The 20,292-nt window shown below is 46.5% G+C and overlaps 1 protein-coding gene across 3 annotated transcripts in view; it reads right to left on the bottom strand.

Moving 5' to 3' along the window:
- Positions 1 to 342: 342 nt before the first annotated feature.
- LOC139260061 (disintegrin and metalloproteinase domain-containing protein 23-like) overlaps positions 343 to 20,292 on the bottom strand; it is a 304,045-nt gene continuing 284,095 nt past the window's right edge. For 2 of the 3 annotated variants that reach the window (XM_070876182.1, XM_070876184.1), the window contains one exon: positions 2,487 to 2,644. In XM_070876182.1, the coding sequence (XP_070732283.1) occupies positions 2,535 to 2,644 (110 nt within the window). In that variant the 3' untranslated portion in view covers positions 2,487 to 2,534. Of the gene's footprint in view, positions 2,645 to 20,292 lie in introns of all 3 variants that reach the window. The other variant, XM_070876183.1, reaches the window with a different exon arrangement.

Consider the following 20,292-nt stretch of genomic DNA (forward strand, 5'->3'; position numbering starts at 1 on the left):
CCACCATCACCTACTAGTACAAGGGCAGCAGGTGCATGGGAACACCATCACCAAGTCACACACCGACTGCGACATATATCCCCGTTCCTTCATCGGCGCTGGCTCAGAATCCTACAACTTGCTACCTAACAGAACTGTGGGAGTACCTTCACCATTGGGACTGCAGCGGTTCACCACCACTTTCTCAAGGGCAACTAGGGATGGGCAATACATAGTATCTTGGTAGCGACACCCATATCCAAAGAATGAATTTTTATAAAATGTTTTCAATTCTAAATAGAAATAGTTGTAATAACCGTAAAGCCCCGGAATTGTCCGAGTGCCTTTCTCATTTAAAAAGAAAAATGGCCAATTATTGTGCAGACGATAAAGGACATCAGTCCTGGGAAATTGAACATTTTCCACTTTAAGTGTCCAAGGTCAGCATTAAACACTCTGACGTCGGGTGTAGCCCATATTCATGCAGATTGAAGTTCCCTCTGCACTGCTCCTTCAAGCACTCCCATGGCGGGGGAGGGGGGTGCGGGGGGGGGCGGGGGGAGGCAGGGTTGGGTGCAGGATGCGGCTCTCTGTACATTGCTCCATCAGACATTTCCATGGGCAAGAGCTCAGGTTAGAGGCAATGCCCATCAATGAGGTAATAATTGCTCTGGTTGCTGTGGTGTGCACTGACATTGGAAGTGTGCACCAGAGGATTTCCTCTACTTGTGTTGATGCGTTTATAAAGTCGCCACACACAGGAGCCAGAGCAATGCTTACTCCAATGAGGCTCAACCTGCTCTTGGAAAGGCATTCTCGCTGTACAAGTCTGGCATTTCCAGTTACTAGCACTCTGAGTAGGATAATTTTATGCCAAATTATGGACAACTTTGTCCTTTGAACTTACAGCTCACTGGGTTGAACCTGTGACGCACTTAATAGCTGTGAGACAGGAGATCATCATTGAATTACAGAATGATGCAGTACAAAAGGAGCATCATTCTAGGCTGGATTCAAACCCAGGTCCCAGGTAGGGAAAGGACATTGACCTAACTCACTGCACCACCCATTCCCCAGAAACTGCTGCCTTTCCAATTCTGATTGCAAAGGAGGATTGAAAAATAGATAAAACTATTCTCCTACAGAACAAAACAAATCAACATTCACGGTTTGCAAGTTCAATGGCTACTGCTCCTTTTCCTTTTCACTGGTATATTTATAGTATCCAATGGCGCTGTTTTGCACCAGTGAAAGGGAAATTCTATGCTACACATGGAACAGTTCTACATCCCAGCAACGGGTACAGTCTGAACGAAATGCCACCCTGAAAGATTATTAACCAATCTACGTTCACAGCTCATATGAACCTGGGGGGGGGGGGGGGCTGTTGATATTTTGCTTCTTTGCTCCCAGCACATGTCTGTGGTGCATGTCCCCAGGACTGCACACGCCATCGGCCTATCATTTTTCACCCATTAAAGAAGCAGATTTTGTTCTCTGAATTTTTTAAAGAAGCGCAATAGTAAAACTGAGATGGACTGGCACAGGGGTCGTACACTGTTTCAGTGGGCATTCACCAGTGTGAGTCAATACATCATTCTGATTACTTTAATAGTGCATCATCATGGGGGAGGGGGAGGGGGAGGGGGAGGGGGAGGCACTCCAGCCTTCGATGGAAGCCATATAAAGACGTGGGCAATGAACCAGCCATCCATCAAGGTGCTGAAGACTTGGGCGTGAGGTAAGGGAGTTAATATTCATCTGGAATATTGACCTGATTGCCACAAAACACCCGCTTTATATGAACACGGAGGATTACGAAGTGGTGAAAAAGAATCTTTTCAATCTGTAGTTTTCCTTTTTACAGTCCCTATTTTTTTCTATGTATATATATATATATATATATATTATATATGAGCGTTCTGTTGCTGCCCCGGTTACAAACTAAAAAAAAGTCTGTGGCAGTTCAAAGCAGATAAAGAAAAATGCTGAGTAAATGGACCTGAGATTGGATGAAAATATTGACCATTTAAGCTTCCGAGGAAATAAAAATAGTGCTGTTAAGACATCCATCGATCGGTGCTGTGATGCTATCTCCTTCCCTCAGGTTTTTGTTGTTGTTGTTGTTTAATTTCCATGCAGGTACCTTCGGAAAGGGAATGTCATGCCGTGAGAGAGTAGCGCCTGCTCCAGGAACGAAAAAGGAAAAAAACCTCATGCGTGATTACGTCTTGGGTACGTTCAATCCCAGTCACGTGCCTCCTCTGCGTTGCAGCAGATTGTTCTCGAAGTGAGAATCGAATCTGATTTTGCTCCGCTTTGTTGTTGTCGAGAATGTACTTGGAGCCCCCAGTAAGTCTCGGTATCTTCTGGGGGTGGGGGGAAGGTGGTGAGTAAAGGGGGCAGGGAGTTGAGGGGAAGAGGGTAGCCTCTCTGTAGAATATTCCAGCCCCCTTCACTGCAAGTGGAGTGTAAATCGCAAGTCAACATTGCGTTGGGTGATTTGGTTCTGCTCTGTGTGTCTCTCCCACTGCGCCGAGCCATGACAGTTTATGCTAAGCGATTGTACCCAAAATCCACAGATGCAGAGCTGATGAGGCGGTTCCTCGCCTCTCTTCAAATAGCGCCAGCCTGGCCGGGATCGTATCTTCTCTTCTTGACATTTCTTGCAATGTGCAGTAGAAAGGAGGGGAGAGGGAAGAAAACACAATCAGGAGAGGGGTGGGGGAGGAAAAAAAGAACATTAGTAATGGCACAGAGGAGCTGGCTTGCATTCCAATGTGCTGTCTTCATGGTACAGTCATGCCCTCGCCCTAAAGCTCTTTATAATGTAATTGACACTCATTTGAAGGTTACAGAAGACAGAGGAAGGGAAACAACTGGCACTGGGTGACAACTTGAGACACAACGAAGCTCTAACCCGATTAAGATGATACATTTTCAGATATCTTTTTTTTCTTTCTCTCAAATTCCCTCTCTGGGCCCTGCAGCTCACCTTGGACGAATGTGAGAGAGGGAGGGGGCAGCCCATTTGGTCCCCAGGCCCCTACCAATACCAGTTGCTGGAGTCTGGAAAGTGGGGGTATAAAGTCCCTCTAATTTTCTCTTCATCCCTATGGAGTGTGTGGGGAGAAGGGGGAAGAGGGGAACTGCCCTCGATGCTTCTATACAACGCATGGACAAACTGGTGAACTCACCAAGCGGTGGTGCTCCAGACACGAACCCGAGTTCTTCCCACTCCATGGCACAGCAAGTCTGAACGCCAACACATCATGTCAGGTTGCCCAACATCTGAAATTGTAACCTTTTTGCTAGTGCCAATGACATTACTTTTCCCTCTTTCCCTCTCTGCAGTCTCAATTGTTACATAAAACCGTTTTACATTTTGACAAATGGCGCAGCCATCAACAATCAATGGCTTTGGAAATGCAGCTACGTGACACCCCAATGTTTGGGCCTGTGTTTTTTTTTTGAACGACTTAACTTTAGACTGAGGGATTCCTGTATAATAGAAGAACAGCCTAGCAGCATAACTGGTTAGAGGTTACACTTACACACCACATCTACTCTAATACCCATGGAAAATGGACATAGCCGTGACCTTTGCACCTCGGGATTTGACAAGTTTCTGGAACTGGTGAGGGCTTTAACTTTTTGCCCTCAGAATGTAGTAAGTTCTGCTGACACTGGCTGTCCATTCTCCCAGGAAGAAGGAGGAGGAGAAGGAGTGGGAGGAGTGTGAGGAAATAAAGCTTGTTCCTTCATGGAAAAAAAACAGCAAGACATCACAAAGCAGTGGATATAGGGATGTGCTCCAACCGCCCCAAAGTCTGGCTTTATGTAGGGCATATAAGCAAAGCCTCATGCTAAAGCATCTCAACTTACAAATGTGTTTTTTTTCCCGAAATATGCCCAACACCGTTAGAAATGGCATGCAAAAAAAAACCCTAGGAGAAGCTGGCGATCTTAAAGAGTGAGCACCGACAGAAATAATATACCAGAGGTCATGAACTCTGCCAACAACCTCCAGCTTAATTATTAAGACTACTTCATAAAGTTACTACTTCTCACAGTGATCAAACCTCACGACTGAAAAGGCATGTCATGAGATATAACTAGAGTTGCCAACCCTTCAGAATTGTCCTGGATTCTTCACGAATTAAAGATTAATCTTCAGGACTCTGCTGCGAGCAACCCAGGAGAAAAATCATAGGGGCAGTTAAGGATGTCTTTGAACACTTTTGTTTTAGTTATAAAAAATATAGGAGTTGCGGGGAGAGGGGGTGGGGGAAGGCTGTCTGATAGTTTATAATTATCCAATTGAGTCATGAAGAGTCTTGTTTGCTTTCTGTTTGGCGAGCGAAGGTGTGCAATGAGGATGGAAGTTCTGGGTAGACCACTAGTGGGAGTGTTGGGGCGGGGCAGTTGGATGGCAGAAGGTTATATGATGAAACCTCCAGGAATACATCCAACCAGAGTTGGCAACCCTAGGTCCAATAATATTTATAAGGTGTCTGTAAGACCTGGTTAGCTACTTGCTTTTTCTTTTGACCATGAGGTCCCTCAACACACTTATGCTGGTGAACATTGATTTAAATGTCCTTACATGGAGGCCCATGATCTGATGCTGCTAGACAGATCAATGAGAATGGCAAGTGTGCTCTATGTCTGAAATGCACAATTGCATCTCCTACCAGTGCAACTAAACTTGCACTGAATATTTCGTACACTTTTAAAACAAGATATGAAGCCAATTTTACAAGGTGAATCTCAACACACACAGTGATCTCAAGTGGCAATACCGGATCCTGATTACCAAAATATTCACCAGGCTAATGCATTCCATAAAAGGCCAGATTGATACTTGTTAATTGTCTTGCGCTCTGCACAATGATAGTGAACATTCATTTAGACAATGAGGCTAATTCTCCTATGCCTCCATGGATGGCCCATTTCCTAGGCATACAGGTCAGGAAAAGGGAGTGTGGGTGGGTGATGGATACCCATTTCACCAAGCCCTCCAGGATTTCTGCAATAGGTGCAGGCACATTGCTGACATGTTAAAGAAAGACCAGTATTTATAAAGTGCCTTTCACGACCTCAGAACATCCCAAAGCACTTTGAAGTACTTTTGATGTACATACAGCAATATGATAATGACCAGATTATCTGTTTTTTTATAGTGATGTTGGTTCCAGGGTAAATATTTGCCAGGAGAACTCCCCTTCCGCTGTTTGAAATCGTGCCATGGGATCTTTTACATTCGCTTGACAAGGCCGATGGAGCCTCAGATTAACATTTCATCCAAAAGACGGAACCTCCGACAGTACCGCAACCCCTCAGTACTGCACTGAGACTGGATTTTGTGCTCAAGTCTCTGGCGAGGAACTTGATCCCACGACCTTCAGACTCAGGTGAGCATGCTACCCACTGAACCACGGCTGACACAGTTAAGGATGCGGGAGTAGGTATTCCCGGTGTTGAGAGCCATGGGGCACGCAGACATAGGACACCCCACAAATCAACAAGGAAGGTATGGAGGCCTTGCTTTCAGGCTTGCAGCTGCTCTCCAAATTTCCTCCCTGGCTTTTTGATGTTAGGCCTTGCTAGGGGCCGACTTGCACCAAGGGGCCAGCTTAACAGCTCAGGACAGCAAAATATGGAACAAAAAACCTCAGAGGGTTTAAAGAAGGTACTAGTCAGGTCCTTGTCAACAAATGGGATTCAGGGTTATTAGCAATGAACCAAGGGAATACTGTGAATAGGCAGGCTAGATGGAATAAAGATCTTCTGTCTGAAACTCTTACTTTATTACTTGTATCTTCAAATGAAATGCTACCAATTGAGACACTGGCTGACACCATGCAGGCATTGTGGAGTAATGCAGCATAGCTGCTTCCAGGATAATAGACATTCTATGGTCAGACATCACCTGAACAGCGACTGGGTGAATACCCATTCTTTTTATGAACACCTTGTGTGATGTATTTGCAGCCATGCTGTGCACCATGTAATTACATTAATAGCCAACAGATGGGGAAAGTCCGGGAGGCCACATTACTGCATCTCGTGCTGCCTCCCTATATAAAGCAGGTTCCCCCTGCAGTGCTCACTTTTGAAGTTTTCATTAAACCTAAAGGTTAAAAGGTGATCAGCTCCAGCATAGACCACGTGATTTATTATAGTGATAAGCATACGTATCAACTTGGCGACGAGAATAGGATACTAACACGCAGCTATGGCCACCATTGACTACATCGAGCAATATTACGTCGGGGAAGACTGGGATGATTTCATTGACCGGCTGGATCAATGCTTTGTTGCGAAAGACTTAGAGGGAGCCGCAAATGCCAGCAAACGCAGGGCCGTCCTCCTCACGGTCTGTGGATCACGGACATACGCACTGATCAAGGACCTAATGGCCCCGACAAAACCCGCTGAGAAAAGTTACAAGCTAGTTCGAAATCACCTAAAGCCGAAACGCAGTGCGCTCATGGCGAGGTACCGTTTCTACACCCACCGGCGAGGAGTAGGCCAGGACATGGCAGCGTTCATCGCTGAGCTAAGGCGTCTTGCTGGACCATGTAAATTAGGGACAGTTCTTCAAGAAATGTTAAGAGACTTCTTTGTTTTGGGAATCGGGCACGAAGGGATTTTCGGTAAATTGCTAGCGGAGGAAGACTTGGACCTAGCCAAAGCCACCCTAATTGCTCAGGCATACATGGCCAGAGAGGAAGAAACAAAGCTACTCTACTCACAACTTCGGAATCACCCGGGGCCAAACACTATGAATAAACTAAATTTGTCGGCAAACAGGAGAAGTGCCCCCAGCTGGGCTAATGCGACCTCTGCTCGACCTGAGATGACTCACTCACCACAACAATGGACTAATGCGAAGAGATCAGTACCTGTGAATGCAAGTCCATCAGCAAGCCGTTGGCGCTGTGGAGGGGCTCATCGCGCAAACCGGTGCAGGTTCAAACAATGTGTCTGCAAGAGTTGCTCAATGATGGGGCACCTTGTGAATGTGTAAACGTGCTACAACTCGATACATAGCGGAGGATGGGAGGTCAAGCGTAGATCCTGAGGATCGCGCAGATGACCGAGGAGGAAGAGGTACATGGGGTGCACGTGCATGAAGTGCACATCTTTACCAACAAGAGACCCCGATTATGATGAACGTTAAACTGAACGGCATATCGGTACCGATGGAACTGGACACGGGTGCGAGCCAATCGATCATGAGCCAGAAGGCCTTCGAGAAGTTATGGGCAAACAAGGCACACAGGCCCAAGCTGAGCCCAATCGACGCAAAGCTGCGTATCCCGGTCCTCGGAAGTGCAGTGGTTCAGGTGCTGTATGATGGTTCTATGTATAAATTGCCACTATGGATTGTTCCTGGTAATGGGCCCACGCTACTTGGCAGAAGCTGGCTACGGAATTTTAACAGGAAATGGGGCGATGTAAAAGCATTATCGTCGGTGGAGAAAGCCACGTGTGCGCAGGTCTTCGACAAGTTTCCATCACTGTTCCAGCCTGACATCGACAGCTTCACAGGGGCCAAGGTGACAATTCACCTCAGCCCAGACGCAAGACCCATTCACCACAAGGCCAGAGCGCTCCCTTACATGATGCGGGAGAAAGTAGAAGTCGAGCTAGATCGGCTTCAGCACGAAGGTATTATATCACCAGTGGAATTTAATGGCCAGATCAATTGTCCACGTTCTTAAAAGTGATGGGACAATTAGAATCTGTGGAATTATAAAGTAACCATAAACCTAGTATCGTTACAGGACCAGTAGCCACTACCCAAGGCGGAGGATTTGTTCGCGACCCTGTCGGGCGGAAAGCTGTTTTCGAAATTGGATCTCATCTCGGCGTACATGACCCAGGAGCTGACGTGCATAAACACACACACAAGGGGCTGTTTGTTTACAACCGGTGCCCCTTCGAGATCCGTTCAGTGGCTGCGATCTTCCAATGAAACATGGAGAGCCTGCTAAAATCTGTCCCGGGAACGGTCGTCTTCCAAGATGACATCTTGATCACCGGACACATCGATGAACACCTCCATAACCTGGAAGAGGTGCTACGCTGACTAAATCGAGTAGGTCTAAGATTGAAACAAACCAAATGCGTCTTCTTGTCACCAGAGGTGGATTTCCTGGGAAGGAGAATCGCAGCAGATGGCATCAGACCCTCAGACTCCAAGACGGAGATAGAAACATAGAAAATAGGTGCAGGAGTAGGCCATTTGGCCCTTCGAGCCTGCACCGCCATTCAATGAGTTCGTGGCTGAACATGCAACTTCAGCACACCATTCCTGCTTTCTCGCCATACCCCTTGATCCCCCTAGTAGTAAGGACTACATCTAACTCCTTTTTGAATATATTTAGTGAATTGGCCTCAACAACTTTCTGTAGTAGAGAATTCCTCAGGATCACCACTCTCTGGGTGAATAAGTTTCTCCTCATCTCGGTCCTAAATCGCTTACCCCTTATCCTTAGACTGTGACCCCTGGTTCTGGACTTCCCCAACATTGGGAACATTCTTCCTGCATCTAATCTGTCTAAACCCGTCAGAATTTTAAACGTTTCCATGAGATCTCCTCTCATTCTTATCAACTCCAGTGAATACAAGCCCAGTTGATCCAGTCTTTCTTGATATGTCAGTCCCGCCATCCCGGGAATCAGTCTGGTAAACCTTCCCTCAATAGCAAAAACGTCCTTCCTCAAGTTAGGAGACCAAAACTGTACACAATACTCCAGGTGTGGCCTCACCAAGGCCCTGTACAACTGTAGTAACACATCCCTGCCCCTGTACTCAAATCCCCTCGCTATGAAGGCCAACATGCCATTTGCCTTCTTAACCGCCTGCTGTACCTGCATGCCAACCTTCAATGACTGATGTACCATGATACCCAGGTCTCGTTGCACCTCCCCTTTTCCTAATCTGTCACCATTCAGATAATAGTCTGTCTCTCTGTTTTTACAACCAAAGTGGATAACCTCACATTTATCCACATTATACTTCATCTGCCATGCATTTGCCCACTCACCTAACCTATCCAAGTCACTCTGCAGCCTCATAGCATCCTCCTCGCAACTCACACTGCCACCCAACTTAGTGTAATTCACAAATTTGCAGATACTACATTTAATCCCCTCGTCTAAATCATTAATGTAGAATGTAAACAGCTGGGGCCCCAGCACAGAAACTTGCGGTACCCCACTAATCACTGCCTGCCATTCTGAAAAGTACCCATTTACTCCTACTCTTTGCTTCCTGTCTGACAACCAGTTCTCAATCCACGTCAGCACACTACCCCCAATCCCATGTGCTTTAACTTTGCACATTAATCTCTTGTGTGGGACCTTGTCAAAAGCCTTCTGAAAGTCCAAATGCACTACATCAACTGGTTCTCCCTTGTCCACTCGACTGAAAACATCCTCAAAAAATTCCAGAAGATTTGTCAAGCATGATTTCCCTTTCACAAATCCATGCTGACTTGGACCTATCATGTCACCTCTTTCCAAATGCGCTGCTATGACATCCTTAATAATTGATTCCATCATTTTACCCACTACCGATGTCAGGATGACCGGTCTATAATTCCCTGTTTTCTCTCTCCCTCCTTTTTTAAAAAGTGGGGTTACATTGGCTACCCTCCACTCCATAGGAACTGATCCAGAGTCTATGGAATGTTGGAAAATGACTGTCAATGCATCCGCTATTTCCAAGGCCACCTCCTTAAGTACTCTGGGATGCAGACCATCAGGCCCTGGGGATTTATCGGCCTTCAATCCCCAACACAATTTCCCGACTAATAAGGACTTCCCTCAGTTTCTCCTTCTTACTAGACCCTCTGACCCCTTTTATATCCGGAAGGTTGATTGTGTCCTCCTTAGTGAACACCGAACCAAAGTACTTGTTCAATTGGTCTGCCATTTCTTTGTTCCCCGTTATGACTTCCCCTGATTCTGACTGCAGGGGACCTACGTTTGTCTTTACTAACCTTTTTCTCTTTACATATCTATAGAAACTTTTGCAATCCGTCTTAATGTTCCCTGCAAGCTTCTTCTCGTACTCCATTTTCCCTGCCCTAATCAAACCCTTTGTCCTCCTCTGCTGAGTTCTAAATTTCTCCCAGTCCCCGGGTTCGCTGCTATTTCTGGCCAATTTGTATGCCACTTCCTTGGCTTTAATACTATCCCTGATTTCCCTTGATAGCCACGGTTGAGCCACCTTCCCTTTTTTATATTTACGCCAGACAGGGATGTACAATTGTTGTAGTTCATCCATGCGGTCTCTAAATGTCTGCCATTGCCCATCCACTGTCAACCCCTTAAGTATCATTCGCCAATCTATCCTAGCCAATTCACGCCTCATACCTTCAAAGTTACCCTTCTTTAAGTTCTGGACCATGGTCTCTGAATTAACTGTTTCATTCTCCATCCTAATGTAGAATTCCACCATATTATGGTCACTCTTCCCCAAGGGGCCTCGCACAACGAGATTGCTAATTAATCCCCTCTCATTACACAACACCCAGTCTAAGATGGCCTCCCCCTTGGTTGGTTCCTCGACATATTGGTCTAGAAAACCATCCCTTATGCACTCCAGGAAATCCTCCTCCACCATATTGTTTCCAGTTTGGTTAGCCCTATCTATATGCATATTAAAATCACCCATGATAACTGCTGCACCTTTATTGCACGCACCCCTAATTTCCTGTTTGATGCCCTCCCCGACATCACTACTACTGTTTGGAGGTCTGTACACAACTCTCACTAGCGTTTTCTGCCCTATGGTGTTCCGTAGCTCCACCCATACCGATTCCACATCATCCAAGCTAATGTCTTTCCTTACAATTGCATTAATTTCCTCTTTAACCAGCAACGCCACCCTGCCTCCTTTTCCTTTCTGTCTATCTTTCCTAAATGTTGCATACCCTTGGATGTTGAATTCCCAGCCTTGGTCACCCTGGAGGTCCAGAAGGCCCCGAGACCACGCAACACGACGGAGCTGCACTCGTTCCTAGGTCTAATGAATTACTTTGGTAACTTTCTGCCTGGGCTGAGCACTTTGCTTGAACCATTACATGTATTGCTCAGTAAGGGTGATGACTGGGTCTGGGGTAAAAATCAAGAAACTGCCTTCGAGAAGGCCAGAAATTTATTGTGCTCAAACTACTGCCGCTGTATGATCCCTGTAGGCATCTTGTTTTAGCGTGCGATGCGTCATCCTACGGGATCGGGTGTGTGCTTCAGCAAGCGAACGTGTCGGGCAAGCTCCCGGGTTTTTAGGTCCAGAAATGCGCCATAAATAATTGTACTAGCTTTCCCCTATCTGTAACTGCAATCGGGCGCCATGCAGCGAGTCCAGTCGCCTCGGGGGGAGTGGAGCCTGCTGTCTGCACTGAAAAACAAAGCCGGGCCTTCTGCGCATGCGCGGGAAAAAGAAACTTACGTTTTTGACGTTGCTGCAATGGACGCGCATGCTCAGTATCGCTGGGATTTGGCAATCGGCCATTTTTAAAGATTACTCTGGGATCTCAAGCGGGCGCAGCAGCTTAAGGTAAGTGTGCATTTTATTTCTATTCTACAGTGCTTTGCCTGCGAGAAGTCCTTGAGAGGAATTTCTGGGCCACAGTCTTTTATTCTTGTTGCAAAATTTAGCCATTCAGGAAAGACAGTGAAATAAGCAACAGGGTTTTGCAAACACTGAATGTCACTTCTGCAGAGTGTGAATATTTCATGCACAAAATGTCGCTGATGCTTTATCATTAACGCATACAACACAGAATCTTGATTTAGTACAGAGAAGCGCTCCCTCCCCCGCCCGACCCTGGCCCCGAGTACCCTCTCGGTCCGCTCCCCCTCCCTAGCCCAGGCCGAAGGTATTGCTGGTCCGCTCCCCCGCCCGACCCTGGCCCCGAGTGCGCTCCTGGTCCGCTCCCCCTCCCTAGCCCAGGCCGAAGGTATTGCCGGTCCGCTCCCCCGCCCGACCCTGGCCCCGAGTACCCTCTCGGTCCGCTCCCCCTCCCTAGCCCAGGCCGAAGGTATTGCCGGTCCGCTCCCCCGCCCGACCCTGGCCCCGAGTACCCTCTCGGTCTGCTCCCCCTCCCTAGCCCAGGCCGAAGGTATTGCTGGTCCGCTCACTCGCCCGACCCTGGCCCCGAGTACCCTCTCGGTCCGCTCCCCCTCCCTAGCCCAGGCCAAAGGTATTGCTGGTCCGCTCCCCCTCCCTAGCCCAGGCCGAAGGTATTGCTGGTCCGCTCACTCGCCCGACCCTGGCCCCGAGTACCCTCTCGGTCCGCTCCCCCTCCCTAGCCCAGGCCGAAGGTATTGCTGGTCCGCTCCCCTGCCCGACCCTGGCCCCGAGTACCCTCTCGGTCCGCTCCCCCTCCCTAGCCCAGGCCGAAGGTATTGCTGGTCCACTCCCCTGCCCGACCCTGGCCCCGAGTACCCTCTCGGTCCGCTCCCCCTCCCTAGCCCAGGTCGAAGGTATTGCCGGTCCGCTCCCCTGCCCGAACCTGGCCCTGAGTGCGCTCCTGGTCCACTCCCCACCCCTAGCCCAGGCCGAAGGGATTGCCGGTCCGCTCCCCTGCCCGACCCTGGCTCCGAGTGCGCTCCTGGTCCACTCCCCACCCCTAGCCCAGGCCGAAGGTATTGCCGGTCCGCTCCCCTGCCCGACCCTGGCCCCGAGTACCCTCTCGGTCCGCTCCCCCTCCCTAGCCCAGGCCGAAGGGATTGCCGGTCCGCTCCCCTGCCCGACCCTGGCTCCGAGTGCGCTCCTGGTCCACTCCCCACCCCTAGCCCAGGCTGAATGGCCTCCTCCGATTTACTTACCTGCGCCGATTTCTTTAACTCTCCACAAGGATTTTCTGAAGAGGCCACATACGCTGGCCTAAGCAAAAATGGAGTAACTATCAGCTGGCCAAAGTTCCCTAAATGGCCAGAATTGGCGTAGGTGGCTGGTTACGCCCCCTTTGGCTGAAAAAAAAACGTACCTAAAAAAATCGTAACTAACTGAGTTACGCTGGTGCAAATTGATTGGGGAAACTGTGGATTTTTAACTTAGGCCAAAAAAGGCAGCCTGCTCTATAAAAACGGCGCAAATCACTGGGGAAAATTGAACCCTATATTTTACTCCAATCAGGTAACATATCTGCTATTTGGTTACCCCCTTCTGGGCTCTTTGCTTCACCTTGCAAGCCATGTTTTTTCTAATCTATTCTCGGGGGGCACTAACAGGGTGCTAAGGGGTTAGCGACCGGGCGAGGTGAATACAGTGCTGGTTACCGCCTGGGCCTCTCGTGCCTCGCAGCTCGTGATGTCATAAAGTGCGCAGCACCCTGTTACTGCCCCACATGTGAAATTGCCTCCCGCCTTCTGCTGTATCGCCGGGCATTAACAATAGCAGGAAGAGGAGGCGTTGCCAACTTAATGGCCGCTTGGGGAGCACTAATTAAAGGGAATGGTTTTCAGGTAGGCCAACCTTTATTATTTGCACCAGTCTGGTGCCTGCTCAAAGTTTTTGATGTTTCATTGCTGCAAGATGTTCAAGCCCTCCACTTTGTGAGAGTGTTTGAGGCTTTAATGGCAGTTGCGCAGTTTGCCTTGCAATGCAGAATTGCTGACAAGTAGGTTGTACAGCATCATTGGCCCTTTCCTTTAAGCAAGCGAAGCAGGCTCTGATACTGTTCGCAATGTGCTCCAAATTGTTCAGCGCTCCGCTATTACGTCCCGCTCTTGGACTTTAGTTCCCTAAGAGAAGTGGTTAGCGTTTGATTTAGCGCTCCACTTCCTTCTTGGAGCACTAAAGCTGAATTTCCCAGCAGGAGAGAATCATTAGCGCCTGGTGATACTTTTTCTACTTTTCAACAGTTAATGCCCGGGGCGCTACGGAATTTCTAACCCTAAAGGTTTTTGGATTTTTCAAACTAAAAGAATGGACTAGAAACACATAAGTGTTCAGAAGGCATGCTGGGAGCTTGACAAAGTCTGGAGCGATATAGTGCATTATTTTTATTGCTTAAGCCTGTTGAGGACTAACTGCTGTGTTCAAGAGACTTGAAGTACTTTTATGGAGATAAGGGTGAGGTTATAGATAAGACAGCTCCCTGCCTGGACTTGGAAGACTGGGAGAAACTGTAATGCACATTGAACAACTGCTTTTGCATCCACAAGAAAGATAGAAAACCAGCCATTTTGCAGTAATTTCTAGGAGACAAAGGAGCAGATCAAAGAAGATATAAAATGAAGAATTAACCCTTCAGTCTTCCGAAGCAGAACAATTGATCATTCCGAGTTTCACATTGTGCTACTGACGAAGATCATAAGCATCTCTATCTGTAAAACTTGCCTTTTAATGCCGATAAAACCAATTATTTAGAAAAGTTTACAGCCTCCGTTGATCTTTACCTCCCCAAAGCAGTAGAGAAAGTTAAATAAGAACCCGACAAAAACCATTCCTGGCTTTATCTCTCCTAATTTATAGAGTCTATTGTTCATCAAAGCGCATTTGCAATCCTTGAGCGAGCTTCTTTAAGGTGGAAATACATTCCACATCTTATCACCCTTTCGATCTATCAGTCTCGCTTCTGCTCTTATGGGTTGCTCTATCTTGGAAGAGAGTGCTACAGGTAACCAAGCACATAAAATACTATGGGAGCGGAATTGCTCTGTGCCCCGATTGGGGGCAGTAACCTTCCGGGGCCGAGACTTTTAGCACATGGCGCGGAAGTCTAGCCCCCGCCGCAGATTGCCCTTACCACCGCTAAAAGGAAGCGGAGCATAATCCTTTGGGTGCAGTAACCGGGGCGGGGAGTCAAACACGACGCTGAGGCTCCACATAGTGCTGAGGCACTTCAGTGCCCCTCTCCTTCCTTAAAGGGGAGGGGCCACTGCGCACACTGTACGGCTTCTGATGGCCTCCACTGGGCCACCAGGGCAGCGTGTGACCAGGCCTGCAGCCCGGTACCCAAGACTGGGGGCCAGGCTGCACAATGGTGACCCAGACCACACTAGGGCTGCCATCGTCAAGTCGACCTGAGAGTCGTCTGACAAAAAAAGGCGGCCTGAGGCACTGGCACCGTCCCCTTTAAGCATGATCCCCAGAGCGGATGTTCGTCAGCTTCACTACCCGCGGGGCAATTTCCCCTGCGGGGCGGAAAGGGGTCGGCGTAGGGAGGGGTCGCCACGCACGGTGATTTTAGCGCCCCCCTCCCCCAGGCGAAAACTGTCTTGCATCCCGTTGGCGTCCCCCGGAGGCGGGGCTATAAAAAGGGGAAATTTCGCCCCCTATATAACTTAAGGTAAGAGTCACTGAGTTAAAGGCTTACACCAGCCCTGTAACTTACTGCTGAATCAAAAATGCACCCATAGTGATATCACCTCAGAAATCAAATACATTAGCCTCATTAATGAGAGTTTCAAGATCTTGCATGATCAGTACCCCATCCACCACCTTAAACATTCACTCCCTTCACCACCGGCGCACCGTGGCTGCAGTGTGTACCTTCTACAAGATGCACTGCAGCAACTTGCCAAGGTTTCTTTGACAGCACCTCCCAAATCCGGGACCTCTACCATCTAGAAAGTCAGGGCAGCAGGCATGGGAGCATCATCACTTCAAAGTTACACACCATTCTGACTTGGAAATATAATCACCATTCCTTCATCGTTGCTGGGTCAAAATCCTGCAAATCCCTCCCCAACAGCACTGTGGGAGTACCTTCACCACATGAACTGCAGCGGTTCAAGGCGGTGGCACACCACTACCTTCTCAAGGGCAATATGGGATGGGCAATAAATGCTGGCCTTGCCCGCGATGCCCACATCCCAGGAACGAATAAAACAAAATCACATCTGGAGAGTAATAGGGATGGAGATGTTCAGATGATTTCCCTAATACAGACAACCATCTGACTGAAAAATAATTTTAAAAATTATGAATGTCAGCGTTTTATAAATATAATAACCCAAAGGGACAACTGTAAGGAATACATCTTTTTTTCTGATCATAATCTAACCATATAAGGAAAGAAAAATGATTTTAACACGAGCCCCAAAAGATTCCCTCTTTTTTGCCATCATGCATTTTTTCTCTTGTGATGACTGCCTTAAAGAGTGGAACACTGAAGGAACTGAGAGCTAACACTCCCCAAAGATCAGCATAGGCAGCCACATTACTGACAGATAAATCAATAGTACGACAATTGACGCATTAAATACACGGAACAAACTGGGTATCATAGAAGTTTACAGCATGAAGGAGGCCAACAAGAGGCTATCCAGCCTAATCCCACTTTCCAGCTCTCGGTCCGTAACCCTGCAGGTTACGGCACTTCAGGTGCACATCCAAGTACTTTTTAAATGTGCTGAGGGTTTCTGCCTCTACCACCCTTACAGGCAGTGAGTTTCAGACCCCCACAACCCTCTGCGTGAAGACATTTCCCCTCTAAACCTTCTACCAATTATTTTAAATTTATGCCCACTGGTTGTTGACCCCTCTGCTAAGGGAAACAGGCCCTTTCTATCCACTATATCTAGGCCCCTCATAATTTTATACACCTCAATGAGGTCTCCTTTCAGCCTCCTCTGATCCAATGAAAACAAATCCAGCCTATCTAATCTGTCCTCATAGCTTAGATTCTCCACTCCTGGCAACATTCTCGAAAATCTCCTCTGTACTTTCTCTCCAGTGCAATCACTTTCATCCTGTAATGCAGTGACCAGAACTGCACCGTAATACTCCAGCTGTGGTCTAACTAGTGTTTTATACAGTTCAAGCATAACCCACTTTATTCTATGCCTCGGCTAATAAAGGCAAGCATTCCGTATGCCTTCTTAATCACCTTATTTACCTGGCCTGCTACTTTCAGGGATCTGTGGACATGCACTCCAAGATCGCTTTGTTCCTATACACTTCTCAGTATCCTACCATTTAATGTGTATCGATCAAGTTTCTTGGATTGCAAATATCTGCTCACAACAGGTCTCCCATAGCCCTCATCTAAATCCTGTAGGATTATGATGAATACCGAGGAAATCAACCTTGACTCCTTCCCACAACCAACAATTGATCAGTGCAACTTTGCACATGTGCTGGTTTTCTTGCAAATCACTTAAGAATATTGTAGAAAGACAAAATTATATATATATATAAAATTTATAAAACATGCACTTCAAGCTTTGAGCTAGGCCAGTCCAAATTGTCTGTGGTTCTGCTGCAGACTGACTGATAGAAAAAGAACGTTTCTCTCGATATCTGGGATTGTTATTTTTTTGTTTCAGAGAGAAGTGAAAAAAAAAGACAGCAAATTTTTCAGCACTGCCCTCTTCTCATTAATGGTCAATCTTCCAGTCAGAATTATATTTTTGTTGGGTCTTGTAGCAGGACCTCGAAACTTGGTGTTGTAAGCAAAGAGTAGTGCCATAGCTATTGAAGATAAGACATGCGACATTGCTTACTTAAAGCCCCATCCAGTCCCCCCAAGGACAATAGCAGCCACCAGGATGGCGCCTGCGATGGACCCTATTATAAGATTGGTTGCACTAGGACCTGTGACAAAGGATCATGGGAAGAAACAGCGTAAGAACCAACCAATGATGTCACACTTGAGGGAAAACAATTTTTATTTATGCTAATTAGAAAGGATCGAACAACAAACTTTTATCATTTTATTGTTAAACACTACACCATGCAAAAAACAGATCATTAAGTAAATGAAACCGGCATGTTCCCACTCTACAGCTTAAAGGAAAACAAGTTTGGAGGGTTAAGTGACGATTAGATCTGTGAAGAGCAGTTCATCTGCGTTTAACTAAGGTGCCCAAAAATAACTCTACAACTGTGGATATGCAGTGCCAAATCAGTTGTGGAATTTTCTACAGGGGTAGAAGAATGAGAGAGAAGGAATGTGGGAATGGGAGAGGGGAGAAGGGGAACTTGAGAGAGAGAGAAAAGAGGGAGTGAGAAGACCAAAGAGAAAGAGGAAGATTGGGGAAGAAGATGTGAAGAAAGAGGTGACCTCTTAATACTAAATTTTGATACTTCAATAGATTAGGGCTATACTTAATTTTTATTCTTGAAGATATGTTTCTTATTGAAGATTTAACATGCAGTAACTACATGAGCTGATTTTCTCCCGAAGAGTTTTTTTCAATCCAACTAAATTTATTTTTGAAAAGTGTTCAGAAGTCCGCACTTAAATGTGGATAAATTGACTCAATAAGAAATGTCTGAAAACATTAGTTAACAGAGTTAAAGCTTGGAGCATTCATAACATAACACTCCTGGACCATACACAGTCGCTTTCAAGTATGCCCAAAGCAGGCAAACACTTCCATTACTGATTCACTAGTGTGATAGCGTGATGCCCTCAGGATTGGATGAACAGTTCCTAAAAAAGATGGGGGCATACCTCGACAAATGCACTGGTCCAGTGTAATACTCTATCCTCAGCAACTAAACTAGCTGGAAAAAAACTTCTAACAAACTTAAAATCGCAAACACAGTTGCCATGACAATTCTGTACTGTACAGTGGTGACTTGTGAGTCCAGGGGCTTTGACAAAGAGCTGTGTTTGAGACTAGTTTGCAAGATGCCGCACCCCCTGATTGGTTGTAACAATGTCATTTCAATTGAAAATAGCTGCTATGGGGGTGGGAGAATACTTCATTTTGCCGTTACTAGTGTTTGATCAGGTCTGATAACCCAATTTGCAATTGCTTTCCTCTCATCCAGTCAATTGGTAGAATCTAATTTAATTAGAGGCAAATAAAATTAAATCAGCAAGTTACCACTGCACTAGCCCCGTCATTAACCCCTTGCTCTGACATTTTATTTATTTTTCTATCATACAGTGGTGCCAACTGATGCAGAATGAGAGGGAATTTTTCGTGACAGGTGCCATTGATCCTTGCAATCTCCACTGAGAACACCCCCTGCATTTCCTGCACTCAGTGACCTTACACTGGTCGTGACTGTGAGGGAAGGTGGACAGTTGGATTGAAAACTAGATCAAAAAAGGGTGAGCGGCGGAGTTTTTCTCCGTGCCCTCAATCCGCCCAATTTCCTCTCGTCGATACTGCCCAAGTGACTTGTAGGAGATCCGGATAATTACAATGGTCCAGATCAATTTTGGGCCAGCCGTTATTTCAAGTGCGTGTGTGTTGCTGTGCCTCTCGACACTGCGGCTAGTTACTCGACTAGAACTTGTGGTTTGAAGTCCTCACTGGTTTTTCCTTCTACCGAGAGACTCAAAAGTTTAAGGCTTAGTGAAACAGGCTTCAGCAAAGGGCCAGAGCTGGTTGCTAGGACAGCTTTTAGGACTGGACCATTTGAAAGCAGAATTAAAACACTTCTCAAATACTTTGTAATGTTTCTGCTGTTTTTGTATCTTTGCGACAATTTGTTTGCTCTCTCATGCCCCACATGTCCCAGAAAGGAGAGGGTTTCAACACTATACGAGCAAATCACATGACACAGACACGGGTCAATCACATGACGCAGAAATACAGTCAACCACATTGACACAAAGCCAATAAGACGACACACAGAAAGGCCTCAGGTGCATACATGTACCTCACACACTGGCACCAATACCATACTCTGAGACCGAGAAGGATGCTTACTCTATTCCCCACCCTGTTCCTCCAAATATCACCCCCAGAGCCAGAATGGTCCCTGCCACTGCACCTATTAGCCTGTTAGTGGCCAAGCTCACTGTATGGAGGGAAAAAGGGATACTTTAAAGCAACACTGTCAACAGATAAACTCTACAAACCAAAAATAAAATCTGCATTTTCTTCGAGTAAAATCTTTTTTAAATACAACTGCAGAATTTTTCTTAATGTAGATTATTCAAACAATTCGTACTAATCTCATAATATAGAAAATTAAATGACTGAATATTCCTTGTCCATAATTAACTGTCTTCCTATGAATGCTTCAATCCTGCAGAACTGCATTAATTTTTTTAAAAGTGAATGGAAAGCATTTTTACAGAGACGAACTAACAGCTTAATCTTTTTTTGTGTGTCCGTGTGTATTTTGATTCATGATTCCAAACTGACAAGTTCACAGAAAGGCATTTGGTTTGAGCTTGCTTCATGGAATGTAGTAACTCGAGGCTACAAGAGTCTCAAAAGTACGATTGAACACAGGCGAGGTCTAGAGTTCGCAGGCAGCACACATAGACCTGCTGTTAAAAGCCTTCCTTGGAAATAAATAAAGTACCGAGCGGATTTCTTCATCTCTCATGATCAAACCCAAATGTGTCACAGAAATATGAATAGATGGAAA

The sequence above is a fragment of the Pristiophorus japonicus genome, chromosome 3 (assembly GCF_044704955.1).
Source record: "Pristiophorus japonicus isolate sPriJap1 chromosome 3, sPriJap1.hap1, whole genome shotgun sequence".
NCBI lineage: Eukaryota > Metazoa > Chordata > Chondrichthyes > Pristiophoridae > Pristiophorus > Pristiophorus japonicus.